General features: G+C 39.2%; 1 protein-coding gene across 1 annotated transcript; it reads left to right on the top strand.

The window, feature by feature from the left end:
* The first annotated feature begins 2,289 nt into the window (after positions 1-2,289).
* Positions 2,290-26,863, top strand: LOC139114281 (uncharacterized). Its single transcript, XM_070675884.1, has 10 exons — positions 2,290-2,816; positions 15,904-16,013; positions 18,182-18,281; positions 19,434-19,519; positions 20,134-20,222; positions 21,817-21,852; positions 23,372-23,464; positions 24,202-24,315; positions 24,588-24,710; positions 25,922-26,863. Exons 1-10 carry the CDS (start codon positions 2,508-2,510, stop codon positions 26,251-26,253), a joined length of 1,392 nt encoding a protein of 463 aa, XP_070531985.1. The 5' UTR covers positions 2,290-2,507; the 3' UTR covers positions 26,254-26,863.
* Positions 26,864-27,702: the final 839 nt, after the last annotated feature.

Genomic DNA, 27,702 nt, shown 5'->3' on the forward strand with positions numbered 1-27,702 from the left:
TAGTTTTTCGAAATTTCATTTTCTCCATAGCTTTAACACAGGGACGACGGCCATTTTGAATTTGAACTATCGGTACATCTCGGGTAATTTGTTTCTCCAGTACCAAATTTGCAGGGTGACCCCCGATTTTTTTTTTTTTGATTTTGAAAGAGAAAGGTCGAAATATTCCTTGAGTTTGAGCAAAAGTTTAAGTTTTTCACTTCGAAGCGCATGCTGCCTTAACTGTGAAAGTTACAAGGTGAGGCAAAACTCAAACTAATCTTACACGCAGTGGCATAAGGACTGCAAGTATGCGAACCAGGTGTGCAGGAATTCATTACATAATACATGAGAATCAGTGTCCAAACTCGGCGACTATACTCCTTGACTTTAGATCAGGTTTGGGCGATACCCATGGAAACGTATGTCAGTATGCACAGTCCAATAACCGACCTAGTTTACAGTTAATCATAAATCTTTTTGTAAGAAAACAGGATTTTTTGCTTACTTCCCCCGTGTTGCATTTCACCGATTTTGACCTGCAGTTGTGGACAGCATGACTCGTGGGGAATAAGATTTACAGCCGATATATCTCTCGTTTTATTACTGTGACGCTGTCTTTATGCCAGCGTTTGTGATTTTAGGCGAGAACTGCACCATTTCAATTTGCTTTTATTAATATTAAACCGAGATTGAAAGCAATTAAGACACGACTAGTGTGCATGCTGCGATTGTCTTCTAGTTTGTGATCTACGTCAAACATAAAGTTCGACTCGGCTTCGATTCATACAAGCAAGTTACAAGAACAGTTATTTCGTTGTAACGTGCGAACGAAGCTCCACGTTTTTCGACATGAACACATGACCAAACCGGTCCCACCGACGGTTGAACTGTTTACAAAATTTGACGGGTACTTACTTTGTCAAGCTCCTGGTCATAATGTTCGCACTACACCGTGACTCGACCGGTCGTCGCGGTGAGAGCAGAATAAATCATGATTGCACATGTAACGACACGATTCAACAAAAAATTATCATGAAGTTTTTTGGGCCATGTCAAAAACCACTCCATCGTCTTATGATTAATGTGTAGGTGGACCATTTATTCGTTGTTCTAGTCTAGTTATGTGTTAAACAGACATTTGTGTCCATTCAAATTTTGGTGGCAAAGAAGACAAGTTTCACACAGCACACCAAAGGACATCGCCTTTATGCGAGCGATAAAGACATGTAACGAATATAAATAGAACATGACACAATAAAGAAAAACTTGCATTATCAAAGGTAGCCTATAGCTACACTGTGTATTCTTGTCAACATATTTTCTGATCGGCCAACCCTCCCCTTGTCTCAAAAACCGCTCCTCCTCTTTGACAATGATAACCACCCCTGCTCTATCTATCAACTATTCTGCGAAGTGTAAATTATGCCCTGTCTCGGCCCACTTGACTTTCTGTCTGTCGCTGTCGCTGTCGCGTCACATATATATTGCTTTCATTCCCTTAATTTAAGCTTAGTGTTCTCGCAAGCTAAATACCTTGTAGAGTGCAACACTTCTATCTGCTTGGAGATGTTTTTTAACTTAGGTATGCCCTCGTGCATTCAGCTATTCATTGTGGTTTTTTTTTTGGGGGGGGCATGTGATTCTACTTGAAAACGGGCGGAACAGTGAGAGTTTATGCTTCAGAGTCGCATAATTCGGTTAAGATTTTTTCTAAGACTCGTAAAACATGAGCAAGACAACATCGACAACAGTTAACCGTATGTCAGTGTTCGAAACGACAAGGCTGGACCTTGCAAGCAATGGACTGTATTTCAAAAGAGTTCTATGCAGACACGGCGAATTCCTTATATAGTCCATTACATGCCCTAGTTTGAGTTAGTTGTCCAAATCTCACAGACGGAAAAGAATACACCTACAAGAACGTTATGTTTTTGCTTCATGGCGGTCGTTCCCTTTTTAGTTGTTTACTTACACGCATACATTTGAAGTCGACCTTAAATCCAGTGGACCTCATCGGGAGCCTTGCTTCCCGAGAGTTATAGAATGGTGTGTCATGACTTGTACAGCAAATTTGTCTTTTCTGCAAAGAGAGGCGTGTCTGTATTATGTTTCCTGCCCACCGATTGGTCTTACAGTCCATATTGGTTTGAACGGAGCCAATAAAGTGCAAGTACATGCTAAGGACGTACCAATAGAAAACTGAATTGTTTTACACACAGTTGTTTCTGGAGTAGTTCATCAAAGGCAATAAATTAACATCAAGCTTAGGCCCTATAGCACAATCCAATGTTAGTGAGACGTCGCGCCCATCGTGGCTGAATTGCCAAAGACTTCCTTTTCTTTATGCAAGGAACTCGACGCGTTTTGGACTAAAGCAGCTGGACGATTGCTTCAAAGTTTCGAACGAAAAGTTTCTAAACTAGTTTTTCAAAACACGGACTAATCTTCGCCTTGGATATTGGAAAAGACTGATTAATGAGCATCAACCCCGTAAACGGACGATAGGAAGTGAAAATACTGGAATAATGTCGACAGCAGAAACTTTACCGAGATTAAAGGCAATCTGTAATTCTTTGCCGCTACTAAGATTCGTCATCTACGGTTGTATCTGGTTTTTGCTTGTGCCAAGTCACCCGCTTCTTGCACATCCAGCCGGTGGAAAGAATGATCAAGCAAAACTGGCGGCCTTCGAACGAGTTCTCAAGAGGAGCACGGACGACAACCTAGGACCATGGATCTGGCCGTTTAACGAAGACCAAATCAACGCAATTGTCGAAGCGCACAACGATGTGCGGAGGCTGGTGGAACCTGAGGCGTCGAACATGATGAAAATGGTAAGGTCCATCTCCTACTCGTCTTACAAGCTGTTATCGTGGGCGTGTATTGCTCGCTGTCCGGTTCTTAGCTGACGGCAAATTAAGGCGTCAAGTCAAGCCTTCACAGTGATGGCAATCTCGAACATCAAAAACTCTTGGTGCTTGGGAATGTGTAAACACCAAACACCTTGCACACGACAGTATTTGTTTGTCTGCAAAGCCTGTTAATCCCTAGAGCTTCATATAAATAGTATACAGTTTGAGAGCGACCGTATAGTATCACACTGTCCCTCGGATGGATAGGGAATACATGGTGGAGAATCCAGGCGTGACTTTTCTGATGGGTTGTGCGATATAATAATGTTTATGAAGTCATAGAGAGTTAGAACTTGCACATCGGCCGTTTGCATAAACTCAGGGGTGTGTTGCTTCTTGTTTTCATTTTTCCATTTTAAAAGCATGACATTTTACAGAATCAGCTCGACTTAGGGTAGTTTGACAAACCCAGGATGAAACGCCAATCAACAGTGTCTGTGAGACCAAGAGAGGAAGCTTTTCGCCACTGCAACCCTTTTTCACTATCTAAATTTCAATTTAATTGTTTAGTTGGATCCCTTCAGTAACATTGAAATAGCGATGGAGGGGTGGCAGGGCTTAGCATCTTGTTTTTAAGGTAGGGGAACTGTGAATGATTTATTGGGAGCCATGAACTTTTAAACAAAACCCCTTTGAAACAAGTCATGCTAACAGTCCGAATCGGCGTCCGCTCAAGCACCATCGACTGATTTTGGTGCAATTACATGCTCTTGTTGTCCGAAACAAAATCTTTGCAGCGCCCGACAGATCAATCTACGCAACTTGATAAAAGAACCCGCCAAACAACATCAAAACTGGTTGTGCTGGAGATATAGGTACAGCGAGTTAGATCCACTCTTTTACGTTTAACTTGAATACCGAGATAAAATTTCTTGACAAAGATCATCATATATTTTTGAATACCTTTGAAAGAACGCCAGCTGCCCCGTTTGCTAACAACTTTTGTTCTCAGCATCTACACAGTCACTCTAACGAACCGTGAATCTGCAGCGAAAACGTTCAAGAATCAACTGTAACAGTATGGAGTACAGAACTGTGGTACACTTGAATATATTGAACTTAAAACTACCTTATTTTAAAGTATCATGAAAATTGAGTTTTTTCCTCAAAAGGGAGGGACCTTTTGTGACTCGAAGTTTATCACGAAAGTTTCCTATTCGCATAACCCGAGACTTCAACTTCGATAAGACAAGATCAGCATCAGTTTTGTTTTATTTTAGTTTTTATTATACATTGACCATGGTTCCGTCTGAATGCGCAAGCCCGAGGTCTTTGTTAATTCACCGCGCGGAAAAGCAGATTTTCTTGTCAATCCTCGCTTCAAAATCTGCTTGGATTATTGAAAAAGGCACATGCGCAGTAGTTCAAATGAAAAAATGTGTCAGATGATCCGTTACACTAAACTCACACTAAAAAAAACCCAAGTTATATTGGCTTAGGGGTGAAGAAAGTCCAGATTCTTTGGTTTCTGTGTCTTGTATATTTCACTGTTGTATAAGAATTACAATGGTGTTCGGGGATACCATTATATAGTTATGTGAGGAAATTGGAGGTAGACTTCAACCAATGACCTAATCACATAGACGCGTTGCAGCAGACGACAGATGCTGCATACCAGAAACTGGTCGCGGCATGGAGGCTAAGAAATCGAGAAATGGCAAAACTGATTTTTAAGGATGGAGGGGAAGAATGGTATCTTCTAATGTTTAATGCGATGTTCCAATTTGCTAAAATTAAGGCTTTTACATGTGACTTTTTATCGATTCTTAATTCGACCTTCAAAAAACCGCGAACTGTATCGATTTCTTCATCATCGGCACCTTGTACGAATTAGCCGTGGAAAATAAAACTGTCAAATTGGTGAACAAAGCAATAAGCACGTTGCAAGCCACATGCCCGGGTTTTTGTTCTCCTTTATCTATGATATCAACATTTTATGACAGGGCTCAAAATATTGCTTTCATGGCAGAAACGAAATTAGCAGCATCAAAGCACGCACTACCGGCGCCGGTCCAATTAACGACTCCTTGGTAAAAATACGTATGATAAACTATGCTCGTGGGTTGGTAGAACTTTCCGGTCATACGAATTACTTTATTTGAAATTGGTAAAGTGTCAGTGCAAGGTGCAGTGTTTCTTGTGTTTACTTGTCAATCAAGACAGACAAGAGAACACTTAATCAAAAAATCGGGAAACTCGAAAGATTTCATTACTATTCGGCCTGGTCATGCTGAACGGTGAAAAAGGCACGCTTTGTCGATCTTGTTGGCCGTGCTCTACTATGCTGTGGTATTTAATTTATCTTGGATTCATATGGAAGACGGTTCAATCCTAGTGAAGTAATAATGGGCAGGGATTGTCATTATTAGCTTGGTTTGTTTGTTGTGATGTTTACAATAGTGTTGCCAAGACGACTACGTTGATATGGCACCGAACTTTGTAGTTTGCTCCTTTATCAGAAGCCGCCGAAACTTTATACCATATACAGAGACAGCGACGTCCTTACGCAATGTGTTCTGTAACTTGTTATTCGTGGTATTCGGACAAAAAAAATGAATGAAACTTTATGTATTTTATGGAGAGAGAGAGAGAGAGAGAGAGAGAGAGAGAGAGAGAGAGAGAGAGAGAGAGAGAGAGAGAGAGAGAGAGAGAGAGGATTGAATAACTACATTTTATATCGGTGAGCAATAGTAATATTCTGACATTTTTTGCGAACGTTTGGGCACATACACCAGAAACTGACATGCAGTTGATCAACAAGATGCGTTCTTTATCCAACCTCCTGTTTTCAACAACTGTGATCTACACACCACCGTGCATGCAGTGATGTGACAGTTGTACTCATTTACGGACAGCCACGGGCATAACTTTCTCGCAAAACCGATGCCAGAGTATAGACATCATCGAATTATTATTGCCTGTAGTTCAGACAGCTACGAATAGCGTGGTTGTCTGATTTTTTGCTTAAGACGAAGAAGTCAACGAAATTGTTTTCCCACCCAAGAATTATTCGAAGGCTGCACCTGTGAAAGAAAGCCATGCTTCACTCAGCATGCACACTTCGCTGGCAGACTGCTTTCAACCACATATTGACACGTAACGGCATTTTAATAAAGACCATAGGAACAATGTTGTTCTACTTGTCCCGTTGTTTGAAGAGCGAGACACCTGTATGTGGGTAAACGACCTTCAGGGCCGGCCGCCATGTTTTGACGACGCTTGCTGACCTCTGAGGAGTAGTTGGGTTAAAGGTGCCGTCACGAATAATTCAAGGAAGGAATAAAAAGAGAAGAAAAACTAAAAAAATACATGAAACATGGACAAAGAGGAATGGGACACAAACAGCAAGATTTTACCGATAATAGAAGACGTCAATAAAACTCGAGACAGTAAAAGGAGACGTTTTTCAAGACACATATTAAAGATTACGTCGACTTTTGCTGCCGTGATTTCTTTCGTTGTAAAACAACCACTCTCCTAGTGATAACTGCGAATATGCCTTTCTTAAAATCGAACGCTCTGGCTCTCAAGTATTTCGATACCGGCTATACCTAATACAGACTTGGAAGGGCAAGAATTTGCACCAAAGGGGCCCAGCCTATCGATCCAATGCCTTACTGTAGAGTGTCCGTACAAACAAGAACGTAAATTACACCGTGTCTACTAACCAATATCGGCTATTACCTAATTAGAGATATGAAGGCCACGACCTGCTGCCGATGTCAAAATGACACAAACACATTATCTGCAAATAAAGATGGAGAGGGGATTCAAAACTACTAGAGTTTGAGTGAAGAGAGCATGCGCAAAGCAGCGTCAAGCCGCTAGAAATCTTGAAGTGCTAGAAACTATACAAGATTACCATTCTTTGAGCATAGTTTTTAATTAAATGAACACGCACCCTTTCGATGATAGCAAACGACCTTGACTTTTCACCATTGTGTTATTAAAATATGAAATGAAAGATTGCATTCTGTAAAACGTTGAAAGCAGACGTTTTAGTTGCCATGATATTGGGTGTCAGTGTCTGGGCTGCGTTTAATTAAATTACAACTTCATCATAGTGCTATAGCTAATGTGTCACATCTTTGACTAAGCAATTTGTTTGTTAGATTAAAAATGACATTGTTCTTGGGCACACCTGAAAACACTGAGCCCCAGGTTCTTTACGAAAATAATGAGGTTTTCTGAGCGGCCATTCCATCAGCTTTGAGAAACAAGTGGATCCAGTGAAATTCTGTGGATGTGTAAAGTCGTTCAGTATGGACCCAGCGCTCTTTATCAGGGCAGTTTTTAGCTGTGAAACCCTTTCTTTCCAGACGCTGCAATACATCACACGAATAATCAAGTCCTTTTCCATTGAAAGTGTTATTGCGCTGAGGTATTTTCAAAAAAAAGCTGGTCGATGTTCTGGTTTCGCCCCTTTCCGTCACCAATCGATAAACCGTTCATAAATTTAAATTGGTGTTAGCAAATATTTCACTCGATTGAATTGCAGCCGAAGTCGTGTCGACCAGCCAAAGTACAGTTTTAACTGGCATGTTTTTTTTTAAATACCAATTCAGATTCTCTTTGACAGGATAACATAAGTTACAAAACTAGCACCCCATACCTCGGAATTACACGTTTGAAACTCGCTTCTTTTTTTGTACCCGACATTAACACGTCATTTATCCGAGTGAGAAAATATTCGAATTTTTCCCTGCCTGTTCTGTGACACTTCGATTCTTTCCCCCTTGTTTCTGATCCGTCGGTAACATTCCAGATAGGAACCGCGTTCTCGTTCAAGGGAACATCGATATTTTTTAAAAACGAAAAAAAAAAAAAAAACACCAAGAAAAACCGACTTCCTAACGAAACGGCTATTTCCGTATCCCGCTAAACATACAGAGGCAGGTGTAGATGTTTTTAAGAATGCACTTAATCATCTTCTATTGAGTGCTGATGTTAAGACGGTAGTGAGCGGGCGAAATGCCACGCATCGCCACAATGTTATGTAGTTTCAGAGCTGTCAAATATTGGAGTAGTGATAGGACACCTAGGAACTCGAACCAATGTCAGGGCGGAAACGTGCGGCCAATGATGTATCCTTTTTAATTAGACAAGGGCAAAAATTCCCAAGGATCTGCTTTCAAATTTTCACAGTCATTACTTTGCATTATCGATCATATTTACTGTGACGTCACATATGTCTGCGAACGGCAGAAGTACACCAGTTCGAACCTAGAAGCTGGCACTAGATATCGCCTTGAAGTCAAGATGGGGCCATTTGACGAAATCGCTGAGCGTACACGAATTTTGCAAGTTCAGTCAATTGAGGATGCAAGATACAGACGTTTAATCCGGTAAATTCGATATGTTGCTTTTTATGATGGCTTCTGTAAGCTTAGCACGCATCTCGACCACTGAACTGCTCGGCAGAATCTAGCCAGGCGGACTATTAACAAATTAAATTGCTTGGCGCCGCAAATTATCATCATAAGCGATAGCCATTTTTGGCATTTAAAGACGGTGAAATTCAGATGGCGGCGACGGGTAGCTACAAACGCCGCGAAAACACTCAAGCGTCGGTAGCTACAGTGGAGTAGACTTAGATACAGTTCATGAACTCTGGACAAACCAAACCCTCCATGCCGCTATGCCTAGCCTAGCAATTGGCAAACGATAACGGCATGGTAAGCCGCGAATCAACCAATGCTTCACCATCAATGTCGCATTAGGGTAATATTTTAATTAATTCATAACACCTTTTCTTGATACGAAGCCCCCTAGACTTTGGCACGCGATCATAAACTTGATACCAGTCACGAGAAACGATAAGAACACTTGCTAAGCGTTTGTTTGGAAATCGACAGGTTTACACCAGGTTGAATTCTAAATTATATAAAACAATAAAAAACCACACACAAGCATGGAAAGAGAAGAAAAGAAAAACAAATATTTCGGGCGCAGTTTCGGAAGTTTCGAGGGCACGACAAATTGGCACAGACATTTTTTGTGATCGGACGGGGTAATCAAACGATGAATTATTGAGAAAATCGATCTTAGATTTAATTTACAGCATGCAATCGCGGTACATGTGAAATAGCGTGAATTGTTCAAAGGTTTTGTAATTGCTAAGTTAACCTCCATCAGAAATTAGACAATAGGCAGCCTGTAAGAAATATTTACAAACCTCGAATGATTTACGTAGAAAAGTTACCATTCGGCTTATAAGTTTTATTGCTTCGTATTTAGTTCTCATGCGACATTCGAGAGAACTACAATCGATCGGTCAGTGGACATCTGAACAAAGAGAGTCTACGCAGTGTTTCCGCGCTGTAATGTCACCCTTGTCGAATTGGGAATGACTGGACGCGGCTACATGGAATTTATTGCAGAAATTCATTTACATTCATCAGTCTTTCCCCCCGAAGATCACATTTGATTGTACTCACTCTTGGGATTCTTTGTGATTAACAATATCATTTTACATTTTTTACAACGGTATATTTTCGTTCCCTGCATATAAATTTATGTATGACGCCGATCAATCGCTACAAGAACTCGCTCTGATGAATTAAGGGTATACAGTCACCTGTAATCTAAATATGCCTATATATGGTCAAAGGGGCATTCCTTGGTATTCAAAATGCCCATGTGAGGGCGCTTAAAATCTATGATTGGTCAGATTTTCTCTTTCCATGGTAACTGTGGCAAAATTGGAACAGGTAAGAGCATACCTTTAAGGGTTGTCGTATAAGGTATATGGACCTGTTTTAAATCAGAAAAAATAGATAAGTATTGCATGCGTGGTGAATAAAAAACCGAGTACGAAAAATTACGACTGAAATCTTTCTATCAAAGGATTAAGTAACCCTAATGCATAGCGTTTGATTTCAATTGTACAAATTGAGCACATAAACAAATATGAAAACTTCAGTGCCAAAAGATAAGACGTTGCCAGGAATGTGTTGTCTGACTTTATTCACTGAAAACACATCGCGAATACTTTGAAATTATTATTATTATTATTATAGACTTTATTTCGGACTCATTGTCCATATAACAACAAAAGAAAATCTGGTGATAAATATACACAGCTTGGTTAAGTTATACAAAAAGAAGCTTATTCCATAACTTTATCATTTCAGAGTTTAAATATAATGAGTCATACACACATCGTACAATATCATTACTGCTTCTCAGAAGTCTTTGCTTTAAACCATAAATTTGCCTTCGCAGCAAGGCATCAAAGTTATTGATTCTGTTAGATATAAACATAGAGCTTGCACTACTACGTTTATCATAACCCAATAAAAGACGAGCAGCATTATTATAAGCAAATTTCAATTTCCTCATAATATTAACAGAATATTTCATCCAAATTGGACCGCCATACAATTGATAACAATATGTTTTGAAAAGAACACTCTTGACTTCAAAGGTACATCGAGAAAATTTTCTCATAAGCATATTAGCTGATATATAAAGCATCTCATCTGTCGCTCGATATCGTCATCATCACGAAAGTGATCGTTGAGAACAAAACCCAAATGTGTCTTCTTTGTGACAAATACTAATTTAACTCCATTGAGATACACAGAGGGAATGTGACGAATCATAGAAGAATCGCATCTCACACACATACATTTGGTCTTTTGCTATTAAATAAAATATCATGAGTATCACCATAGTCACTACAAATATTGACTAACTTCTGAGTTCCCTTGACAGAAGGACTAATCAGACAAATATCATCAGCATACATTAAATGATTGACGAAAAGTCCTCCAATGTTACAACCTGTTTTGGAATTAGACAGCATAAAGCTCAAATGATCAATATAGATATTAAAAAGCTTTGGTGACAAGATCCCACCTTGCTTTACACCATTGGAGACAGTAAAACCACTGGAGGTACATGCACCCCAGCGAATAAAAGTCTGTTGAGTTCGATACCATCTCAGGAGAAATCTGACAAAATATACTGGTACTTTGCGATCAATCAACTTTTTGAATATAACCCAATGGTTGACTCTGTCAAATGCCTTGGAGGCGTCCATGAAAGTGACAATGACATCACTACCATGCTTTCTATAGTAATTGACTTGAGTACAGATGCATCAGCCTCACAGTTTTGAATTACAAAGACACACATATCGGTCGAGTGACCAGATTTGAAACCAAACTGGTAATGTGACGTTTCAAGAGAACATTCAATATTTCTAAGTAAAATTAATTCCATAATCTTGTACGACACCAGTTCTTGTGTTTATCTGTTGTCACATTACCATGTGTAGAGGCGGGACCTCACACTGCAATAAAATATACTCAAACGGACTGCGTGCAAATTATTGAAGGGTACAAAGATATCCGTAAAGTAATGAGACATGTGGGTGCACCCTTTTTGGCATACTGTGTGCCACAATATTTATTCACAATGACACTCCAGTTGTTGTCAGATATCTTCAGGTGTACGTCACATAAAATTCACGTGATTGCAGGACCCTAAAGCTGTGCATAGCTGTTATTTAAGTTATCAGAACTACCCCCAGGAGCATTATATCAACGTTTTCAATGACTGAAGGAAATCGCCAGGAGGACGATCGGGAAGGGAAGGGGAGAAGACATAGGGATGTCGGAGACTCATGCTTTGAACGCATCCTTTCAGGGAGACTTGTAAATGATTGACATCAGTTGGCAAAGAAAAGATTCAAGCAATAAACCACACCCAGCGACGGTACACAACGAGATTTTGACCAGTTCGCGATATTTGGGCACTGACGATAGCGAGTACATGTATGGAGTGAATAGGTCGAAATCGATCGTACACCCGTCGCTTAGGTGTTTTATTTATCTTTAAATAGATTTTTATGCGTGAAAATTCAAAAAGGGAGTTTTTCTCTAGCTGTGAGATCGTATCTCTTCCAACTGTTCTATATTGCGAATGTAGCACGATTATTTTTATGTCTCAACTATCATATCGCACTATTTGCGCCGTCAATATATTGGTATGATATAATAGTTACTAATGCATGCATGCGTCAAGTAAACAAATATTTTAAAGAAAAATTATTATGGATTTAATCAAATGTAAATATGACAAACTGTCTTTTTATATGCATATTGTTTTTGTTTTGAACCATTAGCTTTGCCGTCATAATATTTGCACATACTTTCAACAAGCAAGTTGTTGATGATCTATACGTACACCCAAGGGCTCTTTGTAAGAACTCGAACAAAACAACTGGCGCCCATCATAGTGACCATAGCACATTTGTATTTCATCCAGACGTTGCCATACTATTAGGTCTTAGTATAGAATTTGGTAGAATTTGTTTAGAAATAGTACAGTATATGTAAAAGATATATTTATCGCAGATTTATTAATTCAAATCGTTTATTTACCTAAGATTTCATATGGCGTCCGTTTATACGTGTAATAAACTAAGTGTGCATTAAAAGTCAGGAGTAAGGATAATTGATAATTGCACCCCGCTTTTTTTTTTTTTTGCATTGTGAATTATTTTTGAACCTTTCACGCACACATAGAATAGAACCATACTCCGCGTTTAAAGGTCAATTAAAGAAGACGTTGTTCTCTCTGTTTCAAAAAAAACCCCAATATTAACAGAACTATAATGATTGTGAATGTTTTGAATATGTCTTGCAATGGTAAACCCATCGTCCCTCGCGGGTGACATTAAGTCTTCTACTGTATAAGTTTGTTTGTTTTTTCATCTCTCACACTCCCTGTCATCACAAGAGTTACAGCGACTTTGGCGTCACACGATAAGAGTGCCAGACATCTACGAGTGACATGTCGCCAAGGCCTGAACCCTGAACATAAAAACAAATTTCCTTTTACAACTTTTTTATGTGCCCGTCGGCTAATTAATTTTACATCAACTCTTGAAAGAACGTTGTAAATGGTCGTTAACATACCACTGTTATCAAATAGAATTTGTTAAAAAACCTCAAATGTCGATACATCGATTGCCAAGTGTCAAACCACAGTCCTTCCACTAGGGATTGTGGTTCAAGTTACACAGTAGCTACAAATTTGCATATCCATATGTTATAAATTACACAGAGAAGAATATTGCACCTCAATATGTTGTAAATGAGACATGTCAGCGTTTTTTACCACTTGAACGCAAGTGAAAATCAGTGATAGATACGGTGACCAAGTTCCTTTAGGCTGACATTCTGTGACTCTATCTATTAGATGACTGCAGGATGCAGACGTTCCTATCTCGGCGTGTTCGTGCTTTGACATCGAACAGACAGAACATTTCTTCGATATCGATAGTATTTTTCTGTATTTCTTACATAGATAGATAGATAGATAGATAGATAGATAGATATAGATAGATAGATAGATAGATAGATAGATAGATAGATAGATAGATACATACATACATACATACATACATACATACATACATACATACATACATACATACATACATACATACATACAAACATACATACACACATAGAAAATAAGTAAGTGTATTCTTGTAATTTTGAATTCGAAATGGTTTCTTGTGTCTGTCTGAACTTTATGAAGTAAATGCTATTTTTGATTTTCCCTTAAAATAAGTTTTTAGATTTTTACATTTTTGCAGACGAACGTGGGACCGTCTATCTTATTGTAGATAGTCGTCCTGTCAATGATGTATGGTATTATCTGAATGCCCCAAGGCTTTTTTTAATTCACTACATCTTCACCCTTCTACGTCAGCGAGAAGCAATGTTAAGATGGCTGAGAGGATTTTAAAGTTTATCATAAGGTCCGTCGGTCATCTGATAAAGATGCCATAACAACAGAACCTTTGCTCAAACTGTATAAAGTTTATCACGGTCTGCACACAAGTCGTGTCACGGACATGCTAGTACATGTCGCAGTTTACGCCCCGAATACTTTTAGAGTATACCCTTCCACCAAATTTTATTTAATGGCGATTGGACTTGCTTTATGACGTGATATAAAACGTGTTCCCATTCTAAAGCTCCTAACCGGCTTAATGCGAGAATTGAAAGCGATATAACCAACGCGCATTTTCGCCACGATCTCGTAGCCATGGAGAGATTTGTCAGCGCGGTACTTGAGCTGAGTGCGCGTCAATCCCTTGTAATTCAGGCCATTGTACCTGACACGTAATTAACACACATATTTGGGGCAATTTTACGTTTAACGTCACCGTGAACAAACAAACTATGGCAGCATATTAGATCTTGGAGAGCGAAGTTCTCTCCGGGACTGAAACTCCCACCATAAGACAGCATACGGACAAACATTGGTTGAAAAGCAACAAATTTCAACGGCATAGTGCATAAACATTCCTTGATCCTGGACGATTAGCTAGACAATGTTCCTTTTATTGTATTCCATATTCTGTTATAAAAACCTAAATTTGGTCGAGAACAGATTTTTCGATGAATAGTCAAAATTATAATTCGTTTGTCTGTTTATTTATTATTTATCTATTTGGGGAATAAAAAACTGACTCCACAAACTAAAAGAATCAACAGTTGTGCAAGTTCAACGGAATCTCGACTTTTTTCTAGTATTGAGAGTGTAAGAAGCCTTAAAACGGACAGTGTTTCGCATAAACCTGACTTTGTCTTATCAACAGTTGTGCAAGTTCAACGGAATCTCGACTTTTTTCTAGTATTGAGAGTGTAAGAAGCCTTAAAACGGACAGTGTTTCGCATAAACCTGACTTTGTCTTTTTTATATTCATATCGTAATTTTCATTTTCTCTGTGTTTGAATACAGTAATTATTTTATTCATTTATACTTTGTCCTATATTATCTATTCAAATGGTTTCAAGACACCTTTTAATCCCTCTCATTGAAATTCATTTTTATTATAAAGTTTAATCAAACTAAGAGTTCGATCACTTAATCAAACAGAGCAGTTCCCAAATGTCACGACTACAAGACTGTGTACTGCAGATCAATACAGGCAAGTTTAAGACCAACGAATTTCTGTGATAATTTCAATTTCGCGGTACATACCATCTTCTGACACGGAACGCCATATTTACTGCGGTTACCAAAAATCACTGTCAAGCGTATAACGATAGTAAATATTTAAATCATTGCCAAGTTGCCCGGTGTCATTCTGGAAATCTACTCGACCGCGAGTTGCCCTTGGCATTTTCCGCCAAAATCTACCATGTTGCCGTTGGCAATGCACTTCATTTCAAGTGGATTCATATGACATTCGCTCCCACACTTTTGATGCAAAGGATAGTGCCAGTTGAACAGTTGGTAAAATCAAAGACCCGTTGACTGTGAAGTTCCCTGATATCGCCTTTGTTTTTTTCATTTTATTTGTGTCCACTTGATGCAGCATATTATGCACCTCGAAAGTGAAAGACATAAGGCTAGTATTACTCAGTGACTTTGGTATTCACGATCACTAAATGCAAACTTTGGTTCACCGTTTAGGTAGTACGCAACTCCAAATTGAAAGGGTCAAAGTTTGGCTCAAACTTACCGGAAGGAAATTATTCCCTTTCGAAGCTAAGATTAAAAAGTATAGGGCCGCCGTACAAAATTTGGTATCAGAGAAATAAATTACCAAACACTTACCGACATTTGACATTCAAAATGGCCGCCATCTACGTGTCAACTCTACCGGGGAAAAACCGAATTTTCGATTTTCACAAAATCAAGCCGGTGAAAACTTTATTTACTCATTGAGCTTCAAAACGTGCCACCACAATCGGTCGACCAAGCAGTATTGTTAATCCCACTTTAAAGCGGAAACACAATTTCATTTAGTATGACGATTATTGGTAAGCTATACATTTGGCCAAATAACACAATTAACAGATGAGACGGAACGACATCGTCGGACTCATTTCTGTAGCACCCCTACCGTCATTTACCGTATCAATAACCGACGATGGTATCAAACGTTCGGCAGAAATACCTTGTATCGATTGAATCTCGACAACTTGAGGATGAACAAATTATATTGTACCTTTTAATCTTCAAATTCCCTCTCTAGGTCTGGGACGAGGAGCTGTCTTTCTTGGCCCAAAATTGGTCAGAAGAATGCGTCTTTGCTCATCCACACTACCCAGTCGACTACGGACAGAACTTAGCCACACACAGTGAGTGAGTATCCCATCCATGGCAAACTCTAAAGAACAAACAAGCTATGAATGAAATTCCGCCACAAGAAACTAATGTGGGGATAGTTATCTGCTGAGGTCAAAAGTGCCCCTCAGCATACCCTCGAAGTTATCGGACATGTAGACTCGGTGGCGTCGATACGATAACTTTCGACCGCAGTGCCATTTGTAATGAACAGGTACGCAAATGCAATTTTCTGGACAACAATGGAAGTTTACAAGACTGGAGTACTGTAATGAACTTGCTGTACTTCAAAACTCACCCAACAAAACGACTACCGGCTCCACCGTAATATTAGGGTGTTATGATCCGCCTTGCACAAAACAATGTTCTGTATATATGGACAAGTACTATCACTTCGATTTTAACAACGGAATAATTTTTGACTTTCAAATGTGACCGAATCAATCGATAAAGAGTGGGATTTTACAGTTTAAGGTAGTATGCACCTCGAAAGTGAAAGACATAAGCTTAAACTTGTTGTCAAACTTTCCTGAATGAAAGTTTCAACCATTCTCTTACCAAATCAACAATTTTGGCACTAATGAAACAAATTACCCAACATTTTTTGATATTTGAAATTCAAAATGGCCGCCATTCCTGTGTTAACTCTATGGGGGTTACATTTTTGATTTTCGAGAAACTAAGCCGATGAAAGTTTAACTTTAACATGAGCCCCAACAAGAAGTAGATCATAAAAGAATTGTAGAAATTTTAGAGTCCGAATATATGTCCCCGAGGCGTGTTCTACCTTAATAGTGGAAATCAAAAACATCTCCCCGAAGATTGAATAGTATGTTTCGATAAGCAAAATCAAAAAGATACAGCTGATAAAGCTTTGGAGTCGGCAAAAAGAATGTAAACATTTGGGACGGGGTGTGCTTTTCACTCAAAGTCCAAAAAGAATCAAATATTAAAAAAGTTCATCTGTGCGTGTAGCACAGCGGGAACACAGTAAACTCTAGACACTCTCCCCGATTTTTGCCTTGAAAAGTATACAATTTTTACGTGAATAGTCCCCGTATTTGGATTTCCAGTACATATCGTACAGACGACACACCTCATCTAACTTGCTTGGTGTTTTTTCATGCACTATTCATCGTCTCAAGTTATACCCGAGTCATGAGGGCTATAGCACGAATATAGACCAGGTTATAGGTGTTTTATAACACACCACACGCTCATGTTGTATTATGTTATAGTTTTTAATGTGTTTGATATTATGCACTGCAACAATGCATTGTGACAAGTCTGCTTGGCAATTTCTCCACAGCAGTAACAGTAGAACCAAATTCTTCAAAAAATATTCTAAGCATACCTAGCAACATCCTTGGTTGCACTTGAATCTTTTTTGTTCATGAGCTGTTCAAGTTCCTACGCTATTGGAATGGAAAATCTTGCTGTTTTAGAGAGAGTCTCGTCGCTCATCCCGGGCGCTCTTCAGGTACTAGTCATCCGCCATTGTTGCAAAGCTGCAGACGACACTACGCTTATGGTCACGTGACCGAGTACTTTTCCAAATTTGGCAAAACTATTTCCCTAGGGAAATAGTCTTTCAAAAACAACCTTTGAGGTCACTTTTGTGATTCAGTGGGGATTAGACGTATCTGTTTTCTCATCACGTGACGTATTCTGGCGAATTGCAACACGAAAAGAGCTTGTGGCGTGTTATAAGCTTAATAATAATTATTCATAATTCAGTGAAATTAATTGATCATTCTCAGAACATGTAAATTATAAAAGCTTAAGGTAGTATGCGCCTTGAAAGTGAAGGACTTAAGCTTTTGCTCAAACTTTCGTCAGGGACTCTTTTAACCATTCTTTTTTCAAAATCAAGAATAAAAATCGGGGGTCACCGTGAAAATTTTGTTACTAAAGAAACAAAGTACCGAAATCCACTTATGAAAATGGCCGCCATTCCTATGTTAACTGTATACAGGAAATAAAGTTTTCGATTTTCAAAACTCTAAAACGATGAAGGTTTCCCTTGCTCCAAGAGCTTCAATGAACCCCCATAAGTGGTAGATCAGAAAAGAATTTGAAAAATTTGAGTCTGAATATCTGTCCCCGAGGCGCATTCTACCTTTAAATCTTGTAAGATGATCAAACATGTCACAACCAGAGTATTTTAATCGACTCGCAATTTTCAGTCTGGTGAGAGCGATCTATGCGTGGTTCAGTGAGTACGACTTCTACGATTACGACACCATGACGTGTGAACCCGGCAAACTGTGCGGTCACTATACTCAGGTATGTTTAGACAAAGCGCTCTCTCATCGTCTGCATTTTTGGAATCATTCTGAAATTTCATTGAATAATTTTGGATCGCAGTTTTTTTTATTTATAACCTCAGCGGTGCTTAGCTACTCGCAGTGTTACCTTAATGTACAAAAGTCTGGTGACCGCTGGCATGTGCGTCGAGTTAATTAGTATCAGTGCTTTTATCTGCGTCAGCCAAAGGTGTTCATTGGAGTATGCTGCATTTACAGCAGGTGTTCACTGCATACTGACTTACTGGGTTAAAAAAATAAGGAAAAATTATTTTGCAATTGTCTTCAAATTTTGCACACAAAGATGTTTTATTTTGATATCGCTTCAATGTCGTTATGTATTGTTTACAGGGTACCGTGATATGTCCGCTTTTTCGCCGAAGTAAAGGAACGTTTTGTTTGGAATAGTGATAACAATTCTGCCATCCCTAAACGTGATTGCGTTCGTCCACAGAAAACTTTGTGCTCTTATAGTTGTGACGTTGTGGTGGTGGCACCATAGACCCTCGAGGGTCTGTTTTTCTCGAGGGTGTGATGGTGGCACTCACAAATTCCGTAAAAATCCAAATCACCCGTTATCTGGGATTTTTCAACAAAAGAGAGCCTTATTTTGACAACTATATGAAAAAAATAAATCAGAAAACTCCCCCTACTTTATAAAATGTAGGAATTGTTTAGATAATTGCAAATATAGTTACAGCCATGTCAATGTCGTATAGAGCAATCAGATTGTCTTGACACATCGATGTAGTCTATTGTTGTTGTCTCTACCAGCTTAGGTCGAGAAAAAATTGTGCTGTTCCGAGAAACCCCCTTTTTCTGTTTTCATGGATCTAAATGATGAACAAAAAGCTCCCCCTTTTCCGTGATTTTGAGATCATGGGTACCGATTTTCCCCGACAGTGCCATCATCGGGAGTTATGCATGGGTCATTTGATTATTGAAAGGGTTGGTCTGAGAGTGGACGTACATTCATTTCGTGTTCAAAAGTGTTCGATATGTTTCCAGAGTTAGCAGAACAGACATGTTTCCATACCATATCGGTTTCTAGACGTAGACTTTTTGAAAGGCACAAAGGCTACCTAAATATTGTATTTGAACCTACCGCAATTTTCTTTCCTTTACAACGCAGGTAGCTTGGGCACAGTCATACCAAGTTGGCTGTGGTATTCAAGACTGCGGTCTGTGGCACGTGACGACGTGCAACTATAGACCAGCGTAGGTATCTGATTTTGAACTTTCAGAACGTGACGAGTGGCGACCAGAGAGACGACAATAATAGTTCGATGTTTTGAATATATTGTTTATTTTTAAATGTTCCACAAACTATCATCAGAGCTTATGAAACAAGTTAACACCTTATTAAATATTGCGTTGGCACCAGATTGTCTCATCAGAAAATTACGCACAAGATTACAACTACAATGGAAAACAAAAGTTTACACGGAACTTCCTACTTTCTATTTCTAATGATGAACGAGAGTGGTTTGAACTTCGCTGAGAATGATAGAGCAGAGATTTGAAGCTTTGGACTTCGAGCCATGTAGGACAATAACGCAAAATACAGCGCACTTAAAATGCGCACTTCCAACAGTAAATGGGTTAAAGTAGTACAAACCTCGATTGTCACGGTCTTAAACTTTTCTCAGGTTTTGCTTTAAAGCAACTTTAGATTGTTCTCGCTAAAATTGAAAAAATGGACGGTGTTACCATGCAAAAAAAAATTGAATTGGCGAGCCAAATGATCTCAGATTTATTCAAAACGGCCTCCAATCTCTGTTGTATTCTATAACGCTTCTTGTCGGGGATTCTAATCACAACTTTCCTTTCAGGGGCAATTCACCTGGAAGACAGCCTTATCAAAGCGGCTACGTTTGTGGACAGTGTCCGTCTCCAAGTTGGTGTGAAGACAGGCTCTGCAGTGAGTGTGTCTTATCTACTTCAGCATGCTTCGTGCGTTCTTGTGTGTGCATGTATAAGTGGAAGGAAAAGCCGACAGAGTCCGATCACGAGCAATAAACCCTTCTCTCTACTTGTACATTGGTGTGTGTGGTGTATACGTGCGAGCGCCGTGTTTGCAACACCCTTATCGTTGTACCGCTCTTCATCAATGAACGCTCAGTTTAAATTTGTTTCTTGTTCTGACCTGCCCTGACGTTGATTTGGCGTCAAGTGTTTCTATAATCCCATAAATCTATCCCGCCGATAGACGGTCTCAGGACTTATCTCGAGTGGTATGCACTATTTCGTGGGAATACTCGTGATCTAACTTGTTGAAAAAGAAGATGTTGACAGTACAAAGGACAATACGTTTGTCACCCTGAATTTGACGCCCTCACGTGTCTCATTGCGTAGATGTCTGCTTTTGCTTTCAACTTATACTTTATGCATTATACTTATTGCATTTCAACCTATTAGGCTACTATAGATTAGTGATTAATATAATACCTATGACAATACATCCAAAGATCCAAATTTAAAAACTCGTATGCGATCATCATTAGTAGTTTTTCACCTGTTTACTTTGCAATATCACAGACGGAGTACACAATAAATTATTCGGGATGTGCAATTTCTTTGCACGCGGCCTGACGGTGCTAGTCTCGGATGATCCAAGCGACCTTTCACTCGCGCCCAAGCTGGGATATTTATTCAGCTTTCCCGCCTTTTCTCTAAAATCTGTGAAAGAAAAAAACAGATCATATTCCATATATGAAAGTATATTACCAAAATTGCTCACATATAAGTGAGTGTGTTCACAGATGTTACATTTATCTACACCAACAGGAACTTGTAGTCGAGTATGTGTACGATTGAATTGTTGTTACAGGGCTTGTGGTTGTAGCTTTTGATAATTTTTTTTCAATATTTTTGTTTCGTTCGTCGATTGCAATTTCTTGTTCTGTTCCTCAAAGCATGTTAAAACACCTTCTATTTAGCTTGCTAACATAACGTATATGCGTGTTGAATGCGCTGTTATTGTTAAAGGGACAAAGTCAGCCATTTTTCATGAATTTTGTTTGATGTGAGATACTACTTATATTGTTTGACATGTTGAAAGATACTGAATGAATGGGTGACCATGCATATATTCAACCCCGGTTTTAGACACGATCAATGAAACCATCGCGAAAATGAATAAATGGTCATGACCATTAATTCATTTTCGCGATGGTTTCGTTTATCATGTCTAAAACCGGGGTCGAATATATGCATGGTCACCCATTCATTCAGTATCTTTCGACATGTCAAACAATATAAGTAGTATCTCACATCAAACAAAATTCATGAAAAATGGTTGACTTTGTCCCTTTAAGTGTCCGATTCTATTCCGAATCAGAATTTAGTTGTCAACAATAACAGTGCAGTACAAGCTGAGTTGACAAGCTGAATACTGTGTATCTCAATATGCTTTGGGGAGTTGAATAAGACACTGTGGTTGACATTAAAAATAGTGGAAAAATCATCAAAACTTACAGCTTTAAGCATGCACTATTGTTTCTTTTAACTTGTAGACCCAGAGTGCAAAGCCGAGGGGAGGTCAAAATGCGGTAAGAATGTCTTCCTCGTATAGATTCAAACAATCACAGTCCCTCTGTAGACTGTGAAACAATACTTGTTTTCGCCAGTCTGAACAAACAGAGGCGTTAAAATAGATATGTTTTGAATGTATTTTTGAATTTTCTTGTTTACCATGTCGATTCAAAGAGATTATAAATCTTGACAGCTCTTCTGGTTTTCTGAAAAGAATAAGAATTATGAATCTCGCTGATTGACATGTTGGAAACGGTTAAGTACGGTACACGGTACAGTGTTTATCGAATTTAAAATAGATTTGAAAAAACACCATTGCATGGTATGTTTCCTACTGGTATAAAATAACATAATTTTTAATACGAATGTGTATAAGTCATTCTTAAATATGTTAAAGCGTGGAATTACCTTATGCCAAGTAGGGCCAAAGATTTTCATTTGGATCTGCCTTGAAGGACTCTAGGCCAAATAAAAAAAATGTGTGTGTTTCAGGTAACATATCTCCAAAAATTAGGGTAGGCGGGTGAGAGGAATTGTTTTTTATTTGTCTTTTTGTTAGCTGATGCCCATCAAATACGGTAGAATTTAGAGAACTGACTCAAGTTTGTTTTGAAAATGCGAAACAAATGTCTCAGGTCGGCGGGTTTTTCTAGGATCGGTCGGGTTACCGGAAACAAACATTTTTTTCTTTATTTGGCCTCAGGTGGAATAAGCACTTTGTGCTATTGGGTAGCAAAGTTTTGTTAGGTAGCGGCGTCGACATCGGGAGCTAGCACGATGTATTTTGTTACGGAGCTGATCACACACATCACTTGTAATTCAACTATCGCACTGTCTTTAACACGAGTAGGATAACGCTTTACATTTCACTGCGACAGAAACTGATGTAATTTAAGGTAGTACGTGCTTCAACAGTGACAGCTTTAAAATCTTGTTCAAAATTCCTATAATGTATGTTTCAACCATTCTCCCGCAAAATGAAAAATAAAAATCTGGGGTTACCTTGCAAATTGTGGTACTAAAGAGACAAATTTCCTGAAAATTTTCCCGATATTTGAAATTCAAAATGGCCGCCATTCCTGTGTTAACTCTATGGACCATTCAGGGCAGATCCAAATGAAAAAACTTTGCCCCCGGGCTTTGGCCCTTCTTTGCATAAGGTAATTCTAGGCTTTAAAAATTTCGGTTTTCAAAAACCTAAGGCAGTTAAAACTTTCCTTATCCAAAGAGCTTTAAAATGAGCCCCCTACAAGCAACAGACGAGAAACGTAATGCTAAAATTTGAGATTCTGATATCTGTCGCCCCGAGGTGCACTCTGTCTAACAAACCTCTACGTGAGAAGTTTTCATATCGCAACAAACTCCGCGTCATACATATTGCTAGCCTGAAAACGGGCCTTGGCACGGTCCTATACGGCACATATCGTCCCACTTTTGCAGTCTAAGAGAACATCCACCAAGTAGGCAATCGGTCAACATTCCGAGACTCTTTCTTATTACTATCTACTATTCTGTTTGTACCTGCATTTCTTTCAGAGTGTACGCTGTTGTGTCTGAACTGTGCAGAAACCAATGACGACGAGTGTACTTGCTCTTGTAAACCGGGATGGATGGGAACCGACTGCGTGGGTACGTACACTTGATCATGCGCTATGGCTGGGACTTCGAAATACATCGGTTTATGGCTACTACTTTTTCTTTGGGCAAACTTATCACAGAAAATATTTCAAGACTGGTGACATTTGCGAGAATTGTGCAAAGTGAATTTGTATCGTTGTGTCGTTCAAACACTGGATTGTTATCTGAAATGACACATTTACAAATGTTCAAATGCTTCTGAAGACAAACATTACTATGTTCTGCAATGTTAACGTTCTAAGAGAGGGCATGTCATGCCGTGCGTCAAATGACGAATGAGGGCGCTCACATGGTACACCTGTGCTAATTTTGGAGCCATTTCGTCTCCTCGAGTTGATCACTTCGTAAACACTTCATATTAACGCGTAGTAATCCCAGGAAATATTGAAATGTTTGTCGTTATTATTATAAAGGGCCAGAAGCGGTAACTTTATAAAAATTTTCCCACTATTTGTGTTTTATCTCATAGGTAGTCTTAGTTCTACTCCCATAAGCATGCTGAAACATAGCTGGTGAACACAACATCTTTACATGAAAGACGCGCTGTTAATGTTACACTCGAATTCTAGTCCGGATCATTAAAAAATACTGAAAAAATATCATCAAAGTCACCACTACTGGCCCTTTACGTGAAGTTGTAGCTTTGCATCAGGAGAACGCAATCGGCGCTGTGCTCGAAAGGCGTTGAAGATTGATGCAAATGTGATGTCGAAATTTCTTTCTTTCAGCGGAATGTGCTGACACTCACCGTAACTGCGACATAGGATGGCCGGATTATCTGTGCGGAGATCCGGCGTGGGAGTTCGTCGATAACTTCTGCGTTAAAATGTGCGGACATTGCGGTGAGTTGTGCCGGAGTACATATCGGGTCGACAAATAGTTGAGAGAGAGAGAGAGAGAGAGAGAGAGAGAGAGAGAGAGAGAGAGAGAGAGTCTTACATCATACATGTGGTTGATTTACATTGTCAAAAGCATTGCAATCACTTTTTAAGTGAGCCTAATTGTTGTGACACATTTGCGTAGTTTTCACACATTTTAACACGTTAGGAGAAAGTTACCATTCGTCTCAACGTTCCCTTAAGACTATATATCCCATGCTTTTGTTTTTCATCAGATCCGGGTCCATACGACGCCGCCGACCATTGTTGCGGCGGACTGGAGTGCGCCACCGGACTTGTAGATCCGAAGACGTGTCAATGTCTCTGTTTTGACGACAGGGGAGATGAATACAGCTGTGGTAAGCTATGGAAGTGGGGTGGATTTCAGAAAAGATCGATCATTGAGCGGCGGGGGGGGGGGGGGGCGGGGGAGGAGTGAGGAGTTACTCACCACTGACTTGAGTACAGATGCATCAGCCTCACAGTTTTGAATTACAAAGCACAAACCATGTACAGTTTTCCGTAATGTCCGGGGTCGAAAGTACATTTGGTGTCAAAAATCTACATTTTCAACAAAATGACTGATCAAATTCGTGCTAGAGACAAGAACAGGGTCAAAATCTACATTTTATTAAAACATCCTCGGTCGATAGAGTACAGCAGACGAAAAAAGGGGAGTGTCAAAAGCGCGCTACATATATGTGATAGAGGGACCGCGTGTATACCCTTTCCAATACCAAGGCAGTGCGTATACGTCCTCCGATGTACCACATACGAGATATCGTTGATGTCAGCCGTACACCTTGTCCTGCGCCTAATATTCGTATTCCTGTAAAACATATCTTAGCTCTGTCCACGTAACGTCTGTTTGATTATTATTCAAAATTGCTGAACTGTCAGCTGCCTTCTGGGAGTGTGAAAGATACCGATCTGTACAGTTGTGATGATATTTTCAAAAATCATGAAACATGCGTGATGTTTGGCATATATCGTTCTTGCGATCACGTGTGCAGTATAAGATCAGGACAGAAGGGAGACAAAAACGGACATTGAGAACAAACAAACAAACAAACAAACAAACAAAGAAACAAACAAACAAACAAACAAATAATAAATAGATAAATACATACTTTGCTTCCCTCGGTCATCACACAATCAACATCACACCATCTAGTTATTATCCTGAGCAAGGCAATATTTGTATTGCCGAATAACGTTGGTTTAAAAAGAAGATCGTTTGGGATAAAAGAATTATGTTTGAAAGAACCCATAATTTCCTACCCATCCTGTCAAAACCGGTGAACTCCCGCTCTTTTCGAATGACTAAAATGCTTGTAGTTGGACTGAGTCTATTTCTCAGAGCGTTTTTAAATAAATAAATAAATAAATAAGTAAATAAATAAATAAATCAAATAATGAATAAATAATTAAATAAGAAATAATAAATAAATAAATAAATAAATAAATGAACGAATAAATAAATTATTAATTAATAGCGATCGCTCGAAATGTGTGGTTAATTATTGCATGCCGTGGTTATTCTACATTTTGTTTGTTTTATGCATTCCAGATCTCCTCAAAACGACGCCCCCATTGCCAACGACGATAAATACTACTACTACTACAACCACTACAGTGAAAACGGTGACAGAGCAGCGCACTCCGAAATTTGGCCCAGCACCGGAACCTGGTCGACAAAATGGCCTCATCGCCTTTCTCATCGCTCTCCTTGTCATCATATACGTCATCTTCGCTGCCTGTGTGACGTGGAAGGTCTACCTCAGACACTCAGTCGTTGTCTTCAAAAACAAAGTGTTTGCTGATCAGCCAAAGAAAATTGCAAAGGATTCCCAGACCGAGTCGATGGTTTATCCCCCTCCTATCCTTGCTTGGAAAGCTTGACAGTTTGTTGCAAATCGTTCCAAGTTTGAATGATTTATTTCGACTTAACGATTTTGGTTTAACTTGTGACATTTTAGGATTTTTATATTCCGTTTTCTGTCAAAATCTCAACACTGTCCAGAGTGAGTATATTATTAGTACATTTAACCTCGTTCGTCCGCTTCGTCACCACGTGATGGCGCCCTCGCTTTCCGAAGAGTGCCCCTATAACTTACAAGGATTTCAGCTATGGCGTCTAAGGTACAGAAAAGGGAAACATTTACGCATGGACGTTACGTCCATGATTTACGCGATTAAAAAAACACTGAAGAAATTGTGCAACACCGTCCTGGTTTTGGAAGTTATTTACAAATAAGGTCCACAGACACTTTTTAAAGGAAAGTTTACGGTTACGTAGATTTAGTTGACACCACAAGCATTGTTCTCCACTTGTGAACACCGAACTTTAGACTGACAACAGTACCGTTACGACAGTTTTCGCGACTGCCGCCTTGGACACGTCATTTCAATAGAAACCGTGTCCATTGTAATTGTCTTCCTGACATCGAGGTCGTAACAGTGTCTGGCATCTTTTCAATATTTCTTATTAAACAGTTCCTTTGAAAAGTTACTTGGTATGTGCGTGAATAGATCCTTAAAAGCTGCGGTGATAGCAATGAGTGTCACAGAGAGAGAGAGAGAGAGAGAGAGAGAGAGAGAGAGAGAGAGAGAGAGAGAGAGAGAGAGAGAGAGAGAGAGAGAGAGAGAGAGAGAGAGAGAGAGAGAGAGAGAGGTTCTTAAAGTTAAACGGCGAACGTGTCTCCTAGTATTTAATTTAGAGTGTTTTTGGTGGAGCGGCTTTAATTTTATTTAAACAAAAAGCAAAAAAGAAAGCCTAAAAAATGCGTGCATAAGTGATTTCAAGGGCCAGTGGCCAAACGAAGTAGCCGGTTCGTTCAAAACATCTATCATATATAAGGTAAAGCGATGGAAGCCGAAGTCGGCAAATTTTACATTATCAATGAAATCGAAAGAAAATATTTCATGAAGAACACCATCGTGGAAAATTTGACGCACAAAATAATCATAGATAAATAGTGACGTCATACAGACACGAATAGTTACGTGTATTCTAGCTGTAGCTGTACTTTTGGAAAGTACATGTATGTTTGGGAAACGTCAAGATATTTTATAGAGAAAAATATTTAAGAAATATAAAGGTTGGCGTGTTAAGTTAAGGAAAACAATGTATTGCAAAATCTGTCATTCTATAATTATTTTCAATCTGCGTAAAATGTTTCCTTTAATATGATGGTCCTCAACTGCACACGTTTTAAAAGTAGAGTTGCGTGACACAATTAAAAAAGAGTCGCTTCTTCACACCCTGCAAAAATAACGAAACGCGATATTGGAATTCTAGTTTAGACTGTTAGGTGGTGCGATTTTATCAAAATAACCTCTACCCCCATG

Source organism: Ptychodera flava, chromosome 16 (genome assembly GCF_041260155.1).
Source record: "Ptychodera flava strain L36383 chromosome 16, AS_Pfla_20210202, whole genome shotgun sequence".
In the NCBI taxonomy this organism is placed as follows: domain Eukaryota; kingdom Metazoa; phylum Hemichordata; class Enteropneusta; family Ptychoderidae; genus Ptychodera; species Ptychodera flava.